The sequence below is a fragment of the Ursus americanus genome, chromosome 14, assembly GCF_024610735.1.
Source record: "Ursus americanus isolate L20-20 chromosome 14, mUrsAme1.1.p, whole genome shotgun sequence".
NCBI classification, from domain to species: Eukaryota; Metazoa; Chordata; class Mammalia; order Carnivora; family Ursidae; genus Ursus; species Ursus americanus.
In genome coordinates, this window is record NC_142140.1 from 31,362,282 (window position 1) to 31,385,045 (window position 22,764).

Here is a 22,764-nt window from a genome sequence, read left to right on the forward strand (position 1 = left end):
TTCACCCACTCACGGTACACTGACTCCAGACCGTCCACATCCCCAGTGAATGTGGTCCAGTGAAGTAGATTCAGCCTACTGTGGGCCACTTACCTACAGAAAATGTGAAAGCCTTGTCCTTTACAGATTTTCTCTAAGAAATGTACATTTGTTACCCTTTTTATAAGCAAGTTATATTGTATAATGATAGCCTTAAGAAACGAATACATTATGATGAATATGATTTTGTGCCATTAATGTTATTTTTATTAAAGGTCTTTTTGTTTGTTGCTTTTGTACTGTAGGCTTTAGAGTTTCAAGTCAGCAGATCTTAGATATCTCTTGGTTACTTTTCTTGTGAAGATAAATATAGCAGGATTCAGGAGTCAGGGTAAAATTACCATGTCCACATTTTGGTTCTGCTGAACACAGATTTTTATAAGATTTTCACCATTGATATAATGCAGCAAAAAAAGTAAATTTTAAGGAAAATAGACTAAGTTAGAGAAAATGTAACTTTTTCCTGCTGTCATTTTAAAGAAGAAAGTAAGCATGCTTTTAATAATATTCATTATAAATGTTTGTCTGTTAAAATTTGCCTGGATCGTAGTTATAAAAATCTATCTTAATGTTACATAAAAGATTAAAATCTTTTCACTAGGTTGTACATCTGAAACTAACATAACATTGTGTGTCAAAAAAATTTCAAAAAAATTTTTTTAAGTTCAAAAATTTTTAAAGTTTTGATTAAAATGTACCCCAGTGGTAGTATACAGTATTTTTAACCAAAACAAATAATGTTGTGCCAAAAGATTTATGTATCAAAACTTTCTCTCCTGTAATTAAAGATATTTTTCACCAATCACATTAACGAGTATTTCTGTGGATTTACTATTACTGGAAAAGTCTACTCAGTTTAGCCTATGAATTGACCTGTTTCAGTCAGTAGAATGGAAAGGAAAAGCCTGTTAACCTTTTCATGGTTTCCTCTCCTCCATGATTTGTAATCCGAACAATGCCCAGTTATTTTCTTTAAAGAAACGTATTAAATATTCCATCCACCTGCAGTTAAAAGAAGATATTAGTAACTCAAACCCTTTTAAATTTGGAAGATTTCCTCCCCCCTGGAATGTCAAATTAATGAGGCTGTGCTATGAAGAACCTGCTGCAAGACAGGTGATAATTATTTCAGACTTATAAATTTCCTGGCCAGCGTTTCAGCTCAGACAGAGAGGAAGTGCAAATGGGTTGCCCGTAGCTATAGGCACTGATCTATGGGTTAAATGTTTAGCAGGTTACAAGATGGTGGATAAATTGCACTCCTTGGTTTCTGCATTATTTGATAAATCACTGTTTCAACACAAGAAATTTTAACCTAACTACCTGCCTTAATATAACACTGATGGAACACTCCTCTAATTTTTGTCATTTTTCCCAAATGTCAGATGAGTGGATATTTCCTGAAAATGATGATCGGATTTCCCATTTGGCGTCCAGCAGACAGTCTCTCCTTCTGGATGATGACTCCTGCCACGCTTCACACCTGTGGCTGGAAGCCAGCAAGGAAAGTGAGCATGGCCAACTGGCAGAGGAAAGCCAGGTTGTTCCAAAGGACATTTTCACATTTTCATCAAGACCACGATCAGCACCTCATGGAAAAACTCAGAACATGTCCCCAGAGGGGTACCCATTTATTTTGGATCTAAAAGAGGATACCAGTGTGACAAGGAGAGACACGGAATCGGAGGATGATTTTTACGGCGGTGACAGCAGCGAAGAGGTACACTGCTTGATGAGTGAAGTCGTTTTAAAGCACAGTTGTTCCATTAGCTCCGATGAGCACTAAAACCAGTAGAAATGAAAGAGGGGGAATCAACTGCTATTTATAAAAAGGCAGCAGATTGCGGTGTCAGTCAACAGTTGCCTCAGGTTGTTATGGTAACTCTAAATTGCTGCCTTTTTTATTAGCAGTCAGCCAATTTCATTTTTAATTATGGAAACCAGTTTTGGGGTTGTTTTTGTTTTCTCATTTTCATTTTTGTCTCACAGAATGAGAAATAACATGCGGTTTAGTTGTAAGGTGGCGAGACCAGTAAAACACTGAGAACACATTGTTCTAGCTCTCTGGGGAGATTGTGCTGCAGTGGCTAAGCACTCTGAATTGACGGTTTTCTGGCTGCCTCAATCCCCTGCCATCCCTCCACCTTAGACCTATTAGGACTCATTATTTTCCATATGGTCCCAGAATTTCAAGAGTTGTGCCAATTAAAGTTTAGAGAACGAATCATGGATTAGTGCTGGGGCTTGCCTTACCTGAGGTTTTCTGTTTGCAATTATTTAGAATACAAATATATCTTATAAATTAGTGAATTCACATAAAGTTTTTAAAAAAACTTCTTATAAACCAAACGGAAAGTAGTTCTGAGACATTTGTTTAAAACTTAAAACGTTATGACTCTTTTCCCTCATATGAAATGAATTTGTGAAATTCCTTCAGCTTTGTTCTCTGATAGGCATCCCTATTTTCTGTGGAAAATAATTATCTTAAAAGCAGATTATAGTCAAGTTATGGTTTTGTAAAATTATATGAATAATTTCTGTGTCGAAATTATATAATAATAATATATAATAGCTATTACATATTAAATTATAGATAATAAATATAGCAAATTATATATTAAGTTATATATAATATAATTATAATCAGAAAAACTTTTTGTATATGCTTGCAAAAAAAATTTTTAATAATTATAACCCATCAAGGATCCCCTTGGATAGCAGGCTGTAGATTAGGTTCATTGCTCCTACCTTCAGAGCCAGTTGAGAATATGATGAAATTGTTCAGGCAATAATTATGGTTTTTTGCAACTTTTAATGAGTTTCCATAGCAAGGTGCATGGGGAAATCCTTTTTTTTTTTAATAATATCTTTGCTTCTGAGCATAGTAAAAGTATTAGTCATACCAAACATAAACCTACTACAAATCCCTTTATGCATAAGTAGTACATATGATGCCAACATTTTAAATGTTGCTCTGGACATCTTCGTCCCTTTCGCCCTGAATAACATTAAGATATAAAAACTAAAATAGACATTTGCCTTCAGCATCTAGTACAATCCCCATCCCAGCTGTCAATTCTTCTACAGTATTAATTGGCTAATCTGATAAATTAATTCATACCATTTCATTAATGGGATAGCCCATCCCCTTCCCATATGCACAGCACCATCTTTCTTACGTAAACCAAAAGAATTCCTTTAATGGTGGAAATTTCAAGGCAGGTGGGAAATGTTAGTTCCTTCCCTGAAAACTTTGAGGAAAGTTTTATGAGAAACTGCCTTTAAATATCATGACATGAGGAACTTGCTGCTTATGTCTATATGAAGGATAAGCCTTGACAAGAAGCAATAGAACTTCATGGGAAAATGAATACTAGTTCTGAATATTTTAATTTGTTATCATTTGGTGTGTTTTCTTTTGCTACTAGCTACTCTACTTCTGACATCCTTCATCGTTTATTATACAAACATATACTAATTACCAACTACATGAAATTGAAAATAAATGTATCACACATTACTCAAGCTCTGAGTGGCTTAGCTATCTGGTCACCCCTGTGCCCTGACCATCAAAATGACTAGTAGCATAGGGGTAGAGTATATACTGGGACCATTCATTGCTAACACATGTCCTGGCCCTCCTTTAGTTGGAGCCTGCTAAGAGTGGCAGCCAGAGAGAAGGGCAGAAGCCTGCCATATTACACAAGCTTTCGGGTTTATTGTTCAAGTCAATAACAGTATACAAACTATGAAATAGAAAACATGACCAACAAAAATGATGGGTTATATTTAAACAAGTTCTAGAATTTATGGCGATCAAATTGGTTTGGGGCTTTTTGGTAATTTCTTTTCCTTAGGATTACTTCTCCCATTTATTAATTGTGTAAGTCAATGAGAAATCAGATTAGATATTTACAATGTTCATTTACATATAGTCTTTGAAGAAAAATCAGTTTAGTTAATTTAGGCATCCTTACTATTGTGTTATTTTAAAATGTTATATCCTTTAAAATGTTATATATATAAAATGTTAGCATGATTATACTTAAGGAAACCAATGTCATGTCATAAACAATGGTGGATGAATAGGATAATTACATTACTTACTATGTTTGAAGTTTGTAACTTGTAGCTTTTAACTATTTGATGTTAGAGCATTGAGTATTTTTAAAGGGAAATTAGATATATTCAGTAGCCTGTAATCTAAGAAAAATCAAATCATGTTATCATGATAGCTAGAGGAAAAGTCCACATACAATAGTAAAAGCTAATTAAAATAAGTTTTCAGTGATACATTGATTTTGTAATTTAAGTTCCTAATCATTAATTCACACCTGAGATCTTCATTAGTGTAAGAGCCTCAAAAGTATGAGTTCCTTTTTTTTTGCATATGCTCTTGTCTTAGTCTTTGCTTTACTATATATTTTATTCCCTAGGCAGCCATGTATACTAATATTCCTGATACTCAATTAATTTTGAGTTTGTATTTCTTATTTGAAAAACATGCTATGGAAATATATAGCTATAAAATCAAGACTACCATGTGAAATGAATTATCCTAGAAAAGCTATTAAAACAGAGTGCCTTTCCCACAATTGCAGCATCTGAAAGGAAAAAAAGCCTGTTTCTACTATCATCTCTATTTTGTATTTTATGCCATTATTCCCAACGTGGCTTTGAGTATACGCCTGGATTACAACTTGAAATAGTTAGCTGTATATTAATATTTTATTACTCTCCTAATTTAATTTTTCATCTAGAAATACTGTCTTTTTTTTTTTTCCCCAAAAACTGGCTGTGTATCACACACTAAAGTAGATATTTGCAAGGCCAGGTAATTTGTCCTGTGTCACAATCCAAATTGGAACATTAAGCCAAAAAATTATCCATAGTTGGACATGAATTATGTGGACTGACTACTTAGAGCATTTAAATTAGCTAGGAAGCTTCCAGATCTTCTCCCCATCTAACTCTGTGGAGGGCTGCAGAGGACAAATTTTCCAACAACAGAGTAAAAGGACCCTTTTAGTCCTCCTCCTCAGTTTTCCCCGTATTGTTCCTTTGAAGGTTTTTGTTTTGTTTTGTTTTGTTTTGTTTTGTTTTGTTTTGTTTTGTTTTGTTTTTGGCACTCAACAGTTAAGCTGTTTCATTGCAGTATTTCTGGGTTAGTCTATAAACCACTCACCCCATATATTTGACTAATGAATTTGAATTACTTTCTTACACACGTGTACATACACACAATAGAAAGAATATTTACTCCTCTTGAGGCTGCTTATATTTCTGTGTAGCCTTTAAAAACTTTTAAATGTCAAGGTCTATGTTGGGAAAAAATGGGAGGACTCTTACTTTGAATGCATTGCCTTGCATTTTTGTTCCTGTATATTATGAATTACAACATAACATACTCTCTAAACCTACCAGGCAAAATTAATATTTATTCTGTGCGAGAAATTTTTTAAGGCTATTCACAGCTCTTTGTCTTTATTACTATCTTGTGAAGCTCTGTTCCTATCTGCAAAAGTCACAGGCCCCTTGGTTCTTGTGACTTGGCTCTTCATTGTTATAGTCAGGTAGAGAAGATTTTAAAATTCTTGTCTGCTTAGAATATCATTCTACCACTTCTGCTAGTAGATAAACATCTTGTGGATAAATATTTCATTGTGGATAGGAGTTTCCACAAAAATATCTTTAAATTGTTATCAGCTAAAAGAGCATGAAGTCTTAACTTAAAGAAAAATATATTTCTGTCTTAAACAATTACAAGAATCTCATCATTTTCCCCAAATAGTCACATGATGGTGTTTGCCCACCCCATAGAGTCCTTTAACTTCTACTATTTGTTTGTGAAGCGTCACTGGCTACAGATAAAGATATTTACAAAAATAATTTGTCCAACCCCTTTTAATATCAAGCCTGCTGCAGGTTAGTTACTTGTTAGAAGCAGTTACATCTTCCTTTCATTTACTTCTTTATAAACTAGTAAAATGCATTATAAGATACCATTATCAATTATCCTTGCCACCCAGAGAGAACTGTATTGCTTTAATAGTTTCCTATAAAATTCAAGAGGTGGAAGTAGAAATACTTCTTGGAGATGGTTGTTAGGGAAGACATTTAAGATACATCTGAATGGCCAATCTTGTTATCCTCAAAGAAGAAGTGATTTTTTTTCATTCTGTTATGACCAATGTCTTTAGCTACATCTATGCAAATAATTGTGCTTTTCAGTTGACAGTGGAAGTATGTACCTCTATCATCTCTATTGTCCCCTAGTGCCCATGCCCAATTAAAGGATGCTGTCAGTGCATGCATTTAGTCACTAAAACAGTGGACAAAAGTAAGGACTCCTGCTGACTCAATCTCAATTACAGATTCAAAACTGCCATCAAAAATGTGTTTGGATTATTGCAGACGTGTTTTTCTTTTTTTAAAGAACTTCTTTTCACAGTGGACTGAATTAAAAAAATCAATTGAAATATAAATATGATCATCCACTTTTACAAACCTAAAACAGAGCTCTACCCTGACTCGCTCAACATTAAAGTTGTGATACAAAGAGCCTGGGTCCCATCTGCTCCAAGTAGGTGGCCCTCAAGAGTCATTAAAATTATCTTTTTAAAATTACAGCTCAGCAAGAGCAATCCATTTTGTGCATCCAGAAATTATTGTCCAAATGCCCATCTGCATGTCCTTTTAAGAAACGTAGTTCAACAGAGGAAGTGCTGGCTCCTTGGGGAAATCATTCTCATCTTCAGCGTACATATGCTGTGCTACAGTTAATCAGGCAAACTCTATTGATGTTCCCGGCACTGGGGTGTGATTGAATATTTAACAAACAAATGCCTCTGAGCCCAGAAGACAAACGGTTCAAGAGATTTGGGACTTTTAAAAAAATATATTAAGTTAAATCAAAAGCATTTTGTATTTGTTCTTCTGAGAAGCAGATGAACAGACGATCGGAACGTGAAAATGGCATGACAATTTCTTTACCACTCTGACAAATTATATTCAATTGCTGTACAGGTCTTCAGTAGCTAAATGATAAACCAAAGGGGAAAACGTGGTTGTTTTTCAATCAGGTCGTAGTAAGCCAGTTTTTAATGCGTATAACAAATGCGTATGTTATATAAGAAAACATTAAGCCAAGAGCATGTTGAGCCCAAAGGTGTTACATATGTGAAATCAATAAACATCATCTATACGTATATCATCTATTTTCGTAAGTCACAAGTGTTGCTAAAGGAATAGAGTTTTGCCAGTGTACCACTCCTAGAAAATATAATACTAGGTTTTATTCTGTATTTATTTCCTCTCAAAAATAGAAGCCAACCCAACTTAAGTCAAAATATTGGTCTCGTATATCTCTTCCCTTTCTCGTTTATCCTAATTCCCCTTTCAGAATCTGGGATGAACCAGAATTGGTTCTGGGGCAGCCAAAATAAGCAAGCCCTTTATACTCTGTCTAGATACTCCAGTTATTTATCTTTTCCATATATTTAAAGTAGCATAGAAACATATTACCGTAGAAATGCGGTACCACCAAGAGAATGCTCACCAGGGAACACAGCTAAATCTGTCCTCCTCGGCCCATCTCCAAACCAGGGTATATCTTAGGAAAAATGTGAGATGAATGTCCATATACATCTCATGAATATTTCTGTGTATATAATCACTGTTCATGCCAAGCAAAAAGAAATAATTTTACACCTGAGTAAACTACTGGAAGGAAGAAAAGGCTGTACTCTGACCCACCCAGAGGTGCAAAAAATAGACTTCTTATAAAATAATTTGATTTCTAAGGTGTTTATAAAATGATGTAGCAAACATCTGGCTTTATAGGCATCCTTCTAATAGTACATCTAAAACTTTTGAAATTATATTGGTTACCTTCTACCTTATGAAATAGTTACTTTTGTAGGTATCTGTCTCTCTGCTTTATGCCTTTTTTGCCTTTAAGACTTTGTGCCTCTCGAGGGCAATGCCCATGTTCTTACCTGTGTACCTTCTGTAGTGCCTAGAAAATGCCCTACACCTAGCAGGAGCTTAGTAAATATTTACTGAACTCATTTTTATTGCAAAACCTCCCAGTTTCTGCCTATGTCACATACAAAATGGAATCCCAGAGGGATCCAAAGATTCTGGCCCAAGTGCATAATTATACCTTTTCTGCTTTAACCAACCTATTTATAGGGCCTATCTGTTTTAAATACATAGCACATGTGTATTTTTTATTATGAAAATGTGATGAACATGAATGAGTAGAGGGTCTTTTGGTCACAGAAAACCCACTGCCCATTGTATATAACCAGTATAGACAATTAAACTAGAGGTTTTTCTGGGGCGCCTGGGTGGCACAGCGGTTAAGCGTCTGCCTTCGGCTCAGGGCGTGATCCCGGCATTGCGGGATCGAGCCCCACGTCAGGCTCCTCCACTATGAGCCTGCTTCCTCCTCTCCCACTCCCCCTGCTTGTGTTCCCTCTCTCGCTGGCTGTCTCTATCTCTGTCGAATAAATAAATAAAATCTTTAAAAAAAAAAAAAAAAAACTAGAGGTTTTTCTAAAGCTAGAGAAGAGATAGCACTATCTAGCAGCCAGACTGGATTAACAAGAAATCTATCCTACTTCCACCAGTACCTTCTCACAATTAGGGTTTGGGGGATGTTTGCTATATTCCCTGTTCACTGTCTCTAGACAAGGCTACACTTTTATTCTCATTTCGTCTCTGTGAAACAAAAATTGCAAGAGCCACCACTCCATTCCTTAGTAATTTAGGACAGTAGTTATTTTTCAGTCTCTGGCATTCTTTCCAGTTTTCTGCCTGAAGACAGGGTTCTTCAACCACGGGAACAACCTAAGGGTTCTCGGAATGGCAGTGAAGGACTGGCTTATTCAGTAAGTGGTGTACCGCAGAGAGCGTTGCCCAGGGCCTGCAGTTGAAGCCAATGCGGTACTATTTCAAGGGTGGAAATATCCCAACCTCCTTATTTTTTCACTTGGGACATAAAGTAAGAGCCCATGGATCGACATCCAATCACCATCTTTTCTTTACTCTATCTAGGGCTCTGGAAAATAGATTTCTCCATCATTTATAAAGAAATATATGTATGAGAAGATCAAGCCAGCCTAGACAAAGCAAGTTTAGGCCCAGGATGAATACCAAGAAGACGATCCTTAGACACTCTGCAGTTCTCATCCTTTATTACAGATAGGCAAGCTGTCCCTTAGAAGACGCTCTAAGACCCGACTGTTGTAAGACCTTTTTTGAGAGTACAGTTACCCGCTAATCCCAACTATTTTCCACAAGAAGGGAAAATCGTTTTATGACAGGATTAGGGATTGCAGACTCCATTTTAGAGATTTCCAGAGTCACTGAGTATAGCATACCCTGCCTTCTACGGAACTCTCCTATCAATCCAGCCTCTCCATCACCATTACCACTGCCTCAACACAGCCACGCCAGAACTTCTAATCATGGCAATTCAACAGTCTCCTAATTGGCCTCACTCTCTACTATCTCCACAGATGCTACAGACACCACACAAACTCACACCCATTCCTTCTATCATGTGCTCACCAACTCCCCTGAGTCACATCATGCAAGGACCCCTCAAAGACCCTGGATGGCAGAGATTAAGTTCTAGGTGACCATTATATCCCCAGCATCTACAATGCCTACAGGCAATAGCCCTAGATATGAGGAAGAAAGGAAGACAAACAGAACTATGACAGACACACAGACGGACAGATCCCTTCTCATTAAAAGGCATGATGAATAATTCTTCTGGGGATGCCTGGGTGGCTCAGTCAGTTAAGTGTCTGCCTTTGGCTCAGGCCAGGATCTCAGGGTCATGGAGTCAAGCCTGGTTTTCAAAAATGAATTGTGGTGGTGGCTCCCTGCTCAGCGGGAAGTCTGCTTCTCCCTCTGCCCCTCCCCGCTACTCATGCTCACTCTAATGTTCTCTCTCTCTCTCAAATAAATAAGTAAAATATCTTTTTTAAAAAATCCTCTTCTGGCCTGTGTGCAACCTAGAGCAGACTTTCTTACCTTTACGCACGCTTCACTTCTACTGAAAGGGAAATCTCACCTCAGATAGTAATCTGTATATCAAGCATGATGATGACCAAACACTCAGAAAGAAACTCAGCAGTTCAATCAGTCACTCAAATATTTTGTTTAAAAATACCAAATTTGGGGGGATGCCTGGGTGACTCAGTTCGTTAGGTACCTGACTCTTGGTTTCAGCTCAGGTCATGACCTTGAGGTCTTGAAACTGAGTCCCCTGTCAGGCTCCGCACTGAGCATGGAGTCTGCTTGAGATTCTCTCTTTCCCTCTCCCTCTGCCCCCACTCCCCGCCACTCCTGCATGCACTCTTTCTCTCTCGATCATTCTAAAAAAAATTTTTTTAATTATAAACCATATTTGGGGAATAACTAGATGTTTGATTCTGTGTGGCTACAAATGGAAGAGTAGGGAATAGCTAACTGAAACTGAATGTAAGGTATACATTCTCTGACAGCAGATAATGTCTTTAAAATATAATCTGCTTTTTGGGGCACCTGGGTAACTCAGTTGGTTAAGCATCTGACTCTTGATTTTGGCTCAGGTCATGATCTTAAGGTGATGAGATCAAGCCCTACGTTTGGCTCCGTGCTCAGTGTGGAGTCCCTGCTTGTCCCTCTCCCTCCCCCTCTGTCCCTCCCCTGGCTCGCAAGTGTGCTCTCTTGCTCTCAAATAAATAAATAAAATCTTTAAATATATATATAGATATGTATACTCTGCTTTTATTGATTTTTTTCTGTCCTAACAAGTTTATCATTTTAATATACTCTTATGTATTACATATTTAAGTAAATAAGACAAATTGGAAAAATCTACCATGGCAAGTATAAGCAATGATCACATTAGTTTGTTCTTTAAATTTCTTATTTTATAGCAGAAAAATCCACCAACTGAAAAAGCACTGTATTTCTCATTTCCATTATTTATTTTCACAGCCATTGATTTTATGTTTGTAGTTCCTCCCTTCTCAGATTTTAAAATTTTTGCTTTCCTAGGGATAATCTCAGAACTACGTACTTGTAAAATTCATGTAGCTTTCCAAATAATTCTATTTCATGATGCTCATGTCTCATGGGAAAAAAAATACTTTCTATAATTGAAATTTTCATGTAAGAAAAATATTTCACACAAAATGTCTATTATCTATTGCTCTTGAACAATAAAACTTCCCTACGATAATTTAAGACAAATATACTTTGATAGGCCAACTTGTTTTTAGAGTAGCATTCCCCTGCTTAAATAAGCTAAATACTGTAAATTCTAGGTCTTTCTCTTCTCATGGAGTTAGCTCATTCGGAAGTCAAAGTGTATAATTCTTACATAACTTTCTGTGGATCCTCTTCTTTCACATGCTTTTTTGAAATGACTATATTTTTAGTGACTACCTCCTGAATGGCTCTGTTGTAACTCAGTGGTTAAAAAAAAAAAAATGCCTTACCAAGACCAGATACCACATTGCAGGGCATCTTAGCAAACGATTTATACCTATTGCACTGCTGTTTTTAGTTACTCATATTTTTATTGCAGAATAAAATAGTATGTATATATATGTAGATATACTTTTGCTTTTATTCAGAGAATAAGTGAGCTTTTTAAGAACTGTTCTCAGTAGCTTATTCACCACAGATTTTGGCTCAACGTGGTTTCACTTTGTTCCCCTATGTAGGGTAATGACAGTATCCAGGGTTCCCCGAGCCCAACAACTAGTCCTTCGGGGTTAACTCAGTTAACATTAGAGAGCACGTTGGGGAAGGCTGCAAGGTGGACAGATAAAGGACCTCTAAAAAGTGCCTACGCAGAAGCGGGAGCATCAGAAAGCCAGAATTCCTTGGCAAAGCAGATAGATAGAAAAGACTTTCAAACGAATGTGGTGCCTACACCATGCCTTTCTCCCCCGGGAAGAAGTGAAGCCTCTCAGAAAACCCCGGATCCTGTTACCAAAGCAAAGGACCGACCAGCCCATCAAGTACCAGCTTCAATAAACGAAACCTCCCTAAAGGAGATCTCCGGGGAAGAGCGGAGACCGGTTCCTGAGGTATCTGTAAGTGGCTTCGCTCTGGTTTGCATAAGCAGGCAGCACGTCCTGCTGTGTTTTACTCTGTCCCACTCTGCACGCGTTTTCAGCAGGAGCTATTTTTCATCATTTGGGTGATCAGTAATGTATTTGCCTTCCTATTCAGATGTGTTTTAGCTCAGTAGCAGCAGCTGTTAAAGAGTATATTGCACATCCCAGTGATAATAGAATGCCTCATGTTTTTAATGAGAAAGATAATTATCATAATAGTTATTTTTTTTATTTCCCAGTTACTTCTTATAATTTCAGTTATCGCTGCCTGCAAATTATAAATGAAGATCTTATTTTTGAGCCAAAGGCTTGCCAGTGAAATTGACAGATTTTCGATAATAATCTACATTAGGAGCCATAAAAACATCATTATTCTATTCACTTTCTGGTCTCTTTACAGCAGTTTCCCAAATAATAAATGGTATGAGTGAAGGTTAACAGTAAAGTACTGTCATTGAATAAATCCCTAGGCTAGTTTGGTTGCTAAATTCATGTCCATCGGATTGATTTTCCTCCTTCCTGTGTTAGTGCTTCTCTTCCTTCAGTCCCTCCATAGCTGCACTTAGAAACCAGAGAACGAATGAACTTATATTCCATTTTTTTTAACACATTGAAGGTTTTCTTTATTTGTCATATCCTAAGTATTCTGTATATGTTACACTGTAAAGCTTTGGTTCAATTACGTTCTAAGCAATTCAGGGAGGATTGTTCCCTTGGACAAGTCACAGACATATACATCATCATTAACAGAATAGAAAGAGCTAATATTTCTTAAACATTTGCCATGTGCCAGTCACTCTGCCAAGGCTTTTTTCCTTGAAGCATTTCATGTAATCCTCACAGTGACCCTGAGAGGTAGAGACCTTCATCCTCATTTTTTGGATGAGGAGACTGAGGTTCAGCTCAGTTATGCAGGGTGTTCAAGACAACAGCTGGCTAGTTGGAGAGTTAGAACTTGAAGCTAGGTTATTTGAGTCCAGAACTGCTGCCTGGACCCACTGGGCTGAGCTGCATAAACATGTACCTACTCTCATGTGAACGGTGGCCCCTCCTCAAGAAAGACCCACATAAAACTGGAATGTGTGTTCTCATTTCTCATGGTTGCAGGCATATCTGCATGCTTGCCCACAAGAGGGTAGTGAATCACCTAACCTAATGAAAATGGAATTTGTTTTATGGTGATTTAGGATGAAAGTGGTCAGGAATATTTTTGCATGTTTTTTCATTTTTTTGAAAATATTTCCAAAACAGATGTTCTACCTAACTGTATGTTTTTTTCCTTTGCTGTGCTCATGAGTAGAATGCAGCTAATAAACTAACCTTGCAGATTTATTCTACGATGCTGCTTGCCTTGACTGCAGCCAGATCTGGGCTGCCAAAAACAGAGCCAAAGCAAGTCTCTTAAGAAGCCTTCCACTCTGATCTCCCCTCATTTTTTTTGCCACCACCCTTCTGTTAGGTAAAATCTGTCATCCTAATATGTCCAAAAGATTGTTTCTTCTTAATCTTTCCATCTTTCCGTAGAAATAAAACCAGAGCACGAAAATCAGCTTGGAAACTTGAGACACAAATGGACTTTGAGTACCTGCCCATTCAGCCAAGTACACTGCCTCAAAAGTCGTGCTTTCTGATGATACCAAGGGAAAATGAAAGGTTGGAGAGAGAGCAGGGGACTTTCCCTTCCCCATCTTCTTCATTTGAGAGGTTTTGAGGATAAGCCAGTTCACAGAGACTATTCGGGTTGCTCCAGGAGATCCTTCTCACAGCTGTTCGCCGCAGGTTACAAAGCTCTCACCTGACACCTGTGCTTTTGCGCAGGCGCCCCGTGACTCCTGTGATTTTGCTCAGGCGCCCTGTATGCAGCATTGCCATTTTTACTATTCCATTTTACAGCCAAGAAGCAATCCCTTCAGAAGGATGGCAGAGGGAAGGAGCTTTATCTGTGTTGAGGGAATAAAGGCACAAAGGCACTGCTTACCATTTGTGCAGGGAGGTTTGACCTCTGTCAAAATTCAGGCTAAGAAAATGGGATCTCTAACAACCCACAGGATCACAATCTGTGGCTCACATGTGTGAATGCGATAACCTCAGTTTAATAGGATGTAAAATTATGGAAGGCATCGGCACTCTGCCCCATTTCAGGGTGAATTTACAGTGGGAATGGGAGTGTTCTTCCAGAGACATCATTTAAAGAAGAGATTCATGGTCATAGTGAAAAGGGTGCTAATACTTGACATTCTCTCCATTTAATAACTGCAGCTAAGAATCTGAAACAAGTTTCCTCAGAAGACTGCTGTGTGCTTGCTAACTCCACAAAGGGATTTTTTCCCCAGATCCCAGAAACCCATGGCAGTGACTTTTAATAATTTACTAATATTTAATTCACACAGTATAGAATTCAGCCTTTTTTAGTGCCTTCATGGAGTTGTGCAACCATCACTACTCATCTTAGATCATTTTTATCACCCCAGAAGAAATTCCATCCCCATTAATAGTCATTCCCCATTCATTGCTTCCCCCAAACTCCCAGAAGCCACTAATCTGCTTTCTAACTCTATGGATTTGCCTATCCTGGACAGTTCACATAAATGAAATCAGACAGTATGTGGCCTTTTGTGTCTCACTTCTTTCATTTAGCATAATGTTTTCAAGTTCCATGCATGTTGTAGCATTTCATTTCTTTTTATGCCTGAATAGTAATCCATTATATGGATATGTCATATTTGTTTATTCATCTATCAGTTGATAGTTGGTTGTTTCCACTTTTTGGCTATTATGAAAGATGGTGCTATGAACATTCATATGCATGTTTTCGTATGGACATATGTTTTCATTCCTCTTGAGTATATACCTAGGAGTGGAATTGCTGGGTCATATGGAACTTTATATTTAACTTTTGAGGAACTGCCAAAGTGTTTTCCAAAGCAGCTGCACCATATTACATTCCCACAGGCAAGGCAAGTTGAGGGGATTTTTCTACACCTTAGTCAACCTTGTTATTGTCTTTTTCCTTTAAGTCATCCTAGTGTGTGTGAAGTGGTATCTCATTGTAGTTTTGGTTTGCGTTGCCCTAATGACTGAAGATGTTGAGCATCTTTTCATACACTTATTAGCCCATCTGCATATCTCCTTTGGAGAATTGCCTATTCAATCTTTGGCCTATTTTTTCATTGGATTATTTGTCTTTTTATTGTCCGGTTGTAAGAGTTTGGATGCAAGTTCCTTGTCAGATACATGATATCCAAATATATTCTTCCATTCTGCAAATTGTCTTTTTGTTTCTTGGGGCTATCTTTTGAAGAACAGAAGTTTTTCATTTTATGAAGTCCAATCTATCTATGTTTTTCTTCTCTTGCTTATGCTTTTGGTGTAATAGCTAAGAGCCATTGCCTAACCCAAGATCGCAGAGATTTATTCCTGTGTTTTCTTCTAAGAATTTTATAGTTTTACTCTTAAATTTTGTCCTATAATCCATTTCTAGCTAATTTCAGCCTCTAGTGGGAAGTAGGGGTTCAACTGCTTTTTTTTTTTTTTTTTTTGCCTGTGAATATTCACTTGCACCAGCACTGTTGGTTGAAAGACTGTTCTTTTCCCATTGAATTGTCTTGTCACCTTTTTTGGAAATCAGTTGGCCGTACATGTAAAAGTTTATTTCTGTTCTATCTATATGTCTATTCTTATGCAGCATCACACTGTCTTGATTACTATAGTTTTGTAGTAGGCTTTGAAATCAGGTAGTGTGACTCCTTGAACTTTGTCCTTCCTTTTCTGGGTTGTTTTTGCATTTCCATAGGAATTTGAGGATCAACTTGTCGGTTTCTGCAAACAGGGCAGCTGAGATTACATTGCATCTATAAATCAATTTAGGGGACATATCTTAACATCTTAACAATATTAAGCCTTCCAGTCCATGGATAGCTTTCCATTTATTTGTGTCTTTAACTTCTTTCGGCAATGTTTTATAATTTTCAACATACAAGTGTCTTGCACTTCTTTTGTTAAATTTACTCCTATCTTTTGATGCTATTGTGAATAGAATTGTTTTCTTAATTTAATTTTTTATTTGTTCATTTCCAGTGTTCATAGAAATACAATTTATTTTTATATTGATTTTGTATCTTGCAACCTTGCTGAATATTAATTAATTCTAATAGTGTTTTGTGAATTCCTTAGGATTTTCTATATACAAGATCATGTCATTACAAATAGAGATAATTCTACTTCCTTTCCAATCTGGATGTCTTTTATTTCTTTTTCTTACGTAATTGCCCCCCAAAATGGGTTTCATTTGAATGAAAAACTTTTCTTTCTTTCAATATTTCTTTTAAGATTTAATACTTCAACTACTGTGGCCCAGTAGTGAATTCTAACACAGACATGATGAGCTCAGTCAGGCCTAGAAGGATTCTACTGGTATGACACATAGGAAATGTACTAGAGGCAAGAGGAAAATTTTGACAGTTATCCTGGGACTGGGAGTCCATCTAATATTATATGAATACAGGTATGAAATTACCTCTGCTAGCTAGCATTGTAGTCCACATATGTAGAGCACTGACATGTATGGGGGTTTCTACCACCTAAGCTGGGTTTCTAAAATAAAGGACTTCTAGGGGCGCCTGCATGACTCAGTCAGTTAAGCGTCTGACTCTTGATTTTGGCTCAGGTCATGGTCTCAGGGTTGTGAGATGGAGCCCAGATTCTCTCTCTCTCTCTCTCTCTCTCTCTCTCTCTGCACCTCCCCCCACTTTCCCTCTCTAAAAATAATTTAATTAATTAAAATAAATAAAATAAAGGACTTCTAGATGATGAGTTATGGCTGTTCTGGATGATGACAGCATCTCCTCTTCTGCTGGGGGCCTGTCAGGCCAGGTATTCCTCCAGGTGCTAGAGATACACAACCCAAACAGATGAGGCCTGTCTCCTCAGGGGTCTTTTTTCTGTTAGGAAATACAGACAATAAAGACATACAAACAAATACATAAAGTGATTATAAGCTGTGATAAGGGTGTGGGACGACAAAAACAAGGTAATATAAGAAGAGAATAGGGTTGGCCAGAATGGTGGCTACTTTAGATACTACCTGACCGAGTAGATGATATGTGAGCTGAGATCTAAAATTTAAGATGGAGCCAGCCATGCAAAGAACCTGGGAATACTGTTGCAGGTAGCAGAAATAATAGGTACAAAGCTTCTGAAATGGGCATCTTTGGGGAATAGAGGAGGCCCACGTAGCTGGGGCTAACGGGCAAGGGGCAAGTAGTGGAGGATGAGCTCAGAGCAGTACACAGGGCCCAGATCATGTGAGATCAGGATGGCCACGGTAAGGAGGGTGGCCTTTATTCCACATGCAATGGCAAGTCTTTGTAGGGTTTGAAGCAATGACATTTACATTAACAAACTTCCCTCTTGCTGTGTCGAGGATGGATGCAACAGGGCAGGAATAGAAGCAGAAAAAGCAGTGAAGCATCACTCTGGTAGGTCAGAGTGGAAATGAAGACAAGTGGCAGATTCTCAGAATAACTAGGAGCTAGGATTGATAGGATATAGGGAAGAAGAAACAGGCAGAATCAAGGATGACACTCAGGCTTGGGACCTAGCAACAGGGAGGATGGTCATGTAATTCGCCAGGCTCTGGGAGACTGTGAGCAGACCTGAGCCATCAACTCAGCCATCTAGGTCCTGCAATCAGGAATTGTAAGTGGACACCCCATTGGAAATCTGCTCTCACATGGGGCACCTGGGTGGTTCAGTAGGTGAAGTGTCTGGCTCTTGATTTTGGCTCATGTCATGATCTCAGGGTTGTGAGATGGAGCCCCGAAGCAGACTCCATGCTCAGCAGGGAATCTGCTTGAGATAGTCTCCCTCTCCCTCTGCCCCTCTACCCCCGCCCCATGCTCACTCGTGTGCTCTCTTTCTCTCACACACACACATAAATAAATCTCGAAAAAGGAAATCTGCTTTCACAAAGTGCCAACATGAGCGACTTTATGACAAGGGACAGCTAAAGGCTCTTACAAAAGAAGGTGCAGGAGAACTGTTCTCCTAATCCGCTGATATGCCAGAGTACTAGTAATTCTAAGGAACACTTACTGAAATTGATTTACTAACTACTTGGTAAACTTCTTCCTTGCAATGTTTTATTCATCTTTAAATAAGAGTTCCCTATTATTAAGTTCAAATATTTTTTTTTTAAAGATTTTATTTATTTATTTGACAGAGATAGAGACAGCCAGCGAGAGAGGGAACACAAGCAGGGGGAGCGGGAGAGGAAGAAGCAGGCTCCTAGCGGAGGAGCCTGATGTGGGGCTCGATCCCATAACGCCGGGATCACGCCCTGAGCCGAAGGCAGGCGCTTAACCACTGTGCCACCCAGGCGCCCCCAAATATTTTTAATAAAGAAACAAGTACAGCCCTCTGGGTAATACCATAACCATGTAGATAGCTGGTAATTAAACTTTTCCACATGTATAACTGCATTCAAACAGTTTTGAATGAATCATTTTAAACCTGTAAATGTCATTATGTGCGTCTTTAAACAAACAAACATATATAACAGGCTTTGTGGTTCCAGAAAAAGTTTGAGCTTATTAAAGAATGGTTATTTTCATAAGAAAGACAAAATATGCTACCAGTTACAAATTCAGGTATTTTTAGAAAAAAACAAGACATGAGATTTTATAGGAAAAACAATTATGAATACTATAGAACTTTTGAGTTTAATTTTCACATTTCATTTTTGAAAAATCAAAACTGAATTATGGAAGGACATTCTGTAAGTGTTTTAAGCCATGGTGTAATTTTTTTTTTAATTGTCAAGCCTTTTCCTTTGGATAATGAAAAAGAATTAGTTTGACTGCCTCCCTGATAAAACTTGAGCCTGTATTTTTTTGAAATAATAGAGATTTACTATTCTATGCAATTTGTACTATACGAACTTAGAAGAAAATGAATTTGTAAATCATTTTAGAGTTTTAAAGGAATTGTTCCATTACATAAAGTTCTACATTTTCTAGGGTATATAATACTCTGTGTTCAAAGGGAAGCCATCTGTCTCTCTTTGAATTTACCACTCAAGTATGCCATTTGCAGCTGTCTTTCCAACAATAACCCATTGTTTGAAGACTTCATGTCTGTCTGGCCCCTGACTTCCTTCAGTTACAACAGTAGTCCATTGTTACAAAACATCTGTTTGGGGGTTAGGTTACCCTATGTGCTATACATATGTCGATCATCCTGGCCCAACCATGCAGATTCACCCAGTGACTCTCCTTCTTTCCAAGGCTATTGATACGGGTGACCACTGGCCTCATCCTTTCCTGGGCCACCTGATAGACAGCCTTCACCTTTGCCACCGTCGGGACTTTACCCAAAGAGAGCTCTAGGGCATATCTATCTACATTTTCATTCTTCTGAGCAGTCAAGAGCAGTGGACACTATGGCTCAGAACACCAGCTCAAATCAGGAAGACCTAGATTTTCATTCTGGCTTTGCTTCTTTTTACTTATGTGACCTTGAACACACCTTTTAACTTCCTTGAACCTCAGTTTCCTCATCTGTCAACTTGGAGAAAATAATAATACTTATTCCATAGGGTTATAATGAATATCAAATGAGATAGTGCATGTAGAACACTTAGCCCATAATTCAACCAGGTATTTTCTTCTACCCATGTCTGAGAAGTTAGAAATGTAAACCAGTGTGCCTAGCATTCTAAAGCAAACTTTTTCAAATTCAATAAAATTCCAGAAACTAAATATTGGTACTGTTCAATAAGGGAAAGCTATGTGCGTTTCTTGTCCTCTGTTAAGAATTGCATCAAGTGCTAACATAAGAGTGAATTAATGGGTCACTTCTGCCAGGCAACGTGTTGGTATTTTCTCAATGTTCACTGAAGAGAGAATAATATTTAGAAGCAGGACCTGGTGTGTCTCCAGTCATTCCCCCAGGGAGCACCCTCTGTGTGCCTGCCTTATTCCCAGAGCTAAATTAGAGATCCGTAACTTCATGGCTGATGGGGTGAATTAAATGTGGACAGGACTAGTAGCAGTTTATAAACCATAGTGTTAACCATGGTGAGAATTTGTCACTTATTACATTGGACACTCCTACCAATTAGTAGTCTTTAGAGAAGAGTTTGTGATTTCATGTTTTGTCAAAACTATACTCTTGCTTTGCCTCTGAAAAAAAAGGAGTCATTATCTCAGTATTATCTGTCAATTCACTGCTGGGGATATAGCAGAAGCTACAAAATTCAGTGATTAAATAACCTTGGTGCTACCAGTAAAAGGATTTGCATTAAGCATAGAAATTTTCCTGGTGGAATTTGCTCCTAGCCCTCTTATTTTTGACTTTTTTTCAGTCCAAATTTTTGCTGATGCTACAGAGTAGTTTCCTTTGAGTAAACAAACTCTTTGCATCAAGTGTCTAATTTAGTTGTTGACCAAGGCAAAATGGTCCAGAGTAGAAGTATCTTAAAAAAATTAAAAATGGAATTATGGTCCAAATTTTGGATGATGATATGGAACTGCAAAAGTCATTAAGACATTTTCATATCTCCAAGCAATGGGCCAGTTACTCTAATAAAGAGGAGCAGTTTCAGATTCTCAGAAGTTTCAGAAATTTTCGATGGAAAGACCTGACAAAAACTAAGAGACTATCAGAAGTATGAATCAATGAAAACACATTAGTTGTTAAGCAAACACACTATAACTTTTTACTCTCAGTTCTCCAATGTTTTAATACTAAGGTTAGCGTCCTACTAGTCAAATGTTTATTGAACATCTTTGATGTCTTGGTTTTCCTAATTTTAAGGAAACAAGTCATACTTGCCATTTTCCTATTTTATGGAGGAAGCCCTAGGCTGACAGTATTTCCTGACCCATTGAGATCAAGGTCTTTGATTCAAGAACCTTGTTTGTGAATTTAAGGATTTAGGGCATTTGCCATATGCCAAGCCATCTACATGGTGCCCCACGCATTCTGTCCAGTCTCCATCTCCAACCCTCACAAGAGGCCTTACTTATTCCTGTTTGACAGACCAGGAAGCAGAGAGGCTTTAGCTAGTTCACATCTAGTAAGTGACAAAGCAGAGTGTCAAACCCAAGAGTTTTGGCCAGAAGAGCTGCTTCACCTTCCACTGCCCTGGACCACCGCCCGCAATTATAGGTCACTGAAAAACTTCCGTGATTGGGGCATGTGGGCGGCTTAGTCAGTTAGGCGTCTGACTCTTGATTTCACCTCAGGTCATGATCTCAGTGTCGTGAGATCAAGCCTCAGCATGGAGCCCGCTTGGGATTCTCTCTCTCCTTCTCCTTTTGCCCCTCCCACCCTTCCACCCCCAACCCACTCTCCAGCACACGTGCTCTCTCTCTCAAAAAAAATCTGTGATCATGCGGCAACTTAACTTCTATTGCCTCTTTAAGCTTCACAGGAATTTTCTTTTTTTAATTTATTTGAGAGAGAGCACATGCTCTGTGGGGGTAGGGGGAGACAGAAGGAGAAAGAGAAGCAGACTCCCTGCTGAGCAGGGAGCCCAGTGTGGGGCTCAATCCTAGGACCCAGGATCATGCCCTGAGCTGAAGGCAGATGCTTAACCTATTGAGCCACCCAGGTGCCACACTTCACAGTATTTTAATATGCAAAAGCACGCACGTTTGTTGGTATATCTGCCATTACTATAGTACAACCAAACTGTTTACGTTCTAAAACAATCTGAATTTAAGGTTATCATCTTCCCACTCCAGAAACATCAGTTGGCTTACCTCTGCTATTTTCATTCCTGTAAGCAGGTACAATAATCGTTTTCTTCCTGGTTCTTTAAATAATATTTTAAACTACCATGTATTGAATGACTACTGTGCTTACCCCATATACAAGGCATATCCTTAAATATGATATAAAACCTGTTCCATTTGGTGTTACTAGATTCCTTCTAGTCTATCGTTGACTGTTAAACTCAAGAAGTACCCTGAATTCAGTAGATAGGTGCTGAGAAATTACAAATTGTTTATCAACTCACTTTAAAGTTAATTAAGAGTTCAGCTGTGGTTGTCGGTGAATTCTTTCTGAAAATTAGCAGGCTGACTACCGAGACAAAATGTACGGAAATATATTGTGTGGAAGTCATGGATGAAAAGGGTGTTCTTTACAAATACAGCACATCGATATAAGAATCTTTTGTAAAAAACATACTTCTGTCCTCCTCCCCTCCAAAAGAGAGCACCACATCTATGAGATAGAAAGCTACTTTTGCCACTATTGGATTTAAACTACCCAAGAATTCTCTACCTGAGACATTCTTCAGGGGTTAGTATGCAGAGATGATGAAGTGTGAATTGAGTCAGGTTGTGAAGTGTCTCCGGGTTACAAGCCAAAAGGTTTGTGACAGACATCTCGGAGGTGGCACTGGGTCTGGTTAAGCCTTGGTCAACATGAATGCCATTGATGTAAAACACAATCTAGATTCCGACCAGTTGTTTCCATCTAACAGCCTGCCTCCTGATTTCTGCTGTGTTAAGTTGACACCTTCAGTGTAGCAAAGTTTTTCAAGTTGTACTGTGGCTTGGTCTTTACATTTCGATTACCTCTTTGCATG

General features: G+C 38.1%; 1 protein-coding gene across 16 annotated transcripts in view; it reads left to right on the forward strand.

Annotated features, from left to right (window-relative positions):
• The window catches only part of CFAP20DC (CFAP20 domain containing), a 236,640-nt gene that overhangs the window by 146,366 nt on the left and 67,510 nt on the right, over positions 1–22,764 (forward strand). For 11 of the 16 annotated variants that reach the window (XR_015726660.1, XM_087866894.1, XM_087866899.1 and 8 more), the window contains 2 exons: positions 1,425–1,759; positions 11,769–12,143. Coding sequence is in view for 15 of the 16 variants with exons in the window: in XM_087866894.1 (XP_087723020.1) it covers positions 1,425–1,759; positions 11,769–12,143 (710 nt within the window). In the remaining variant the exon portion in view is untranslated. The remainder of the gene's footprint in view (positions 1–1,424; positions 1,760–11,768; positions 12,144–22,764) is intronic. The other 5 variants (XM_087866900.1, XM_045807495.2, XM_045807496.2 and 2 more) reach the window with 2 other exon arrangements.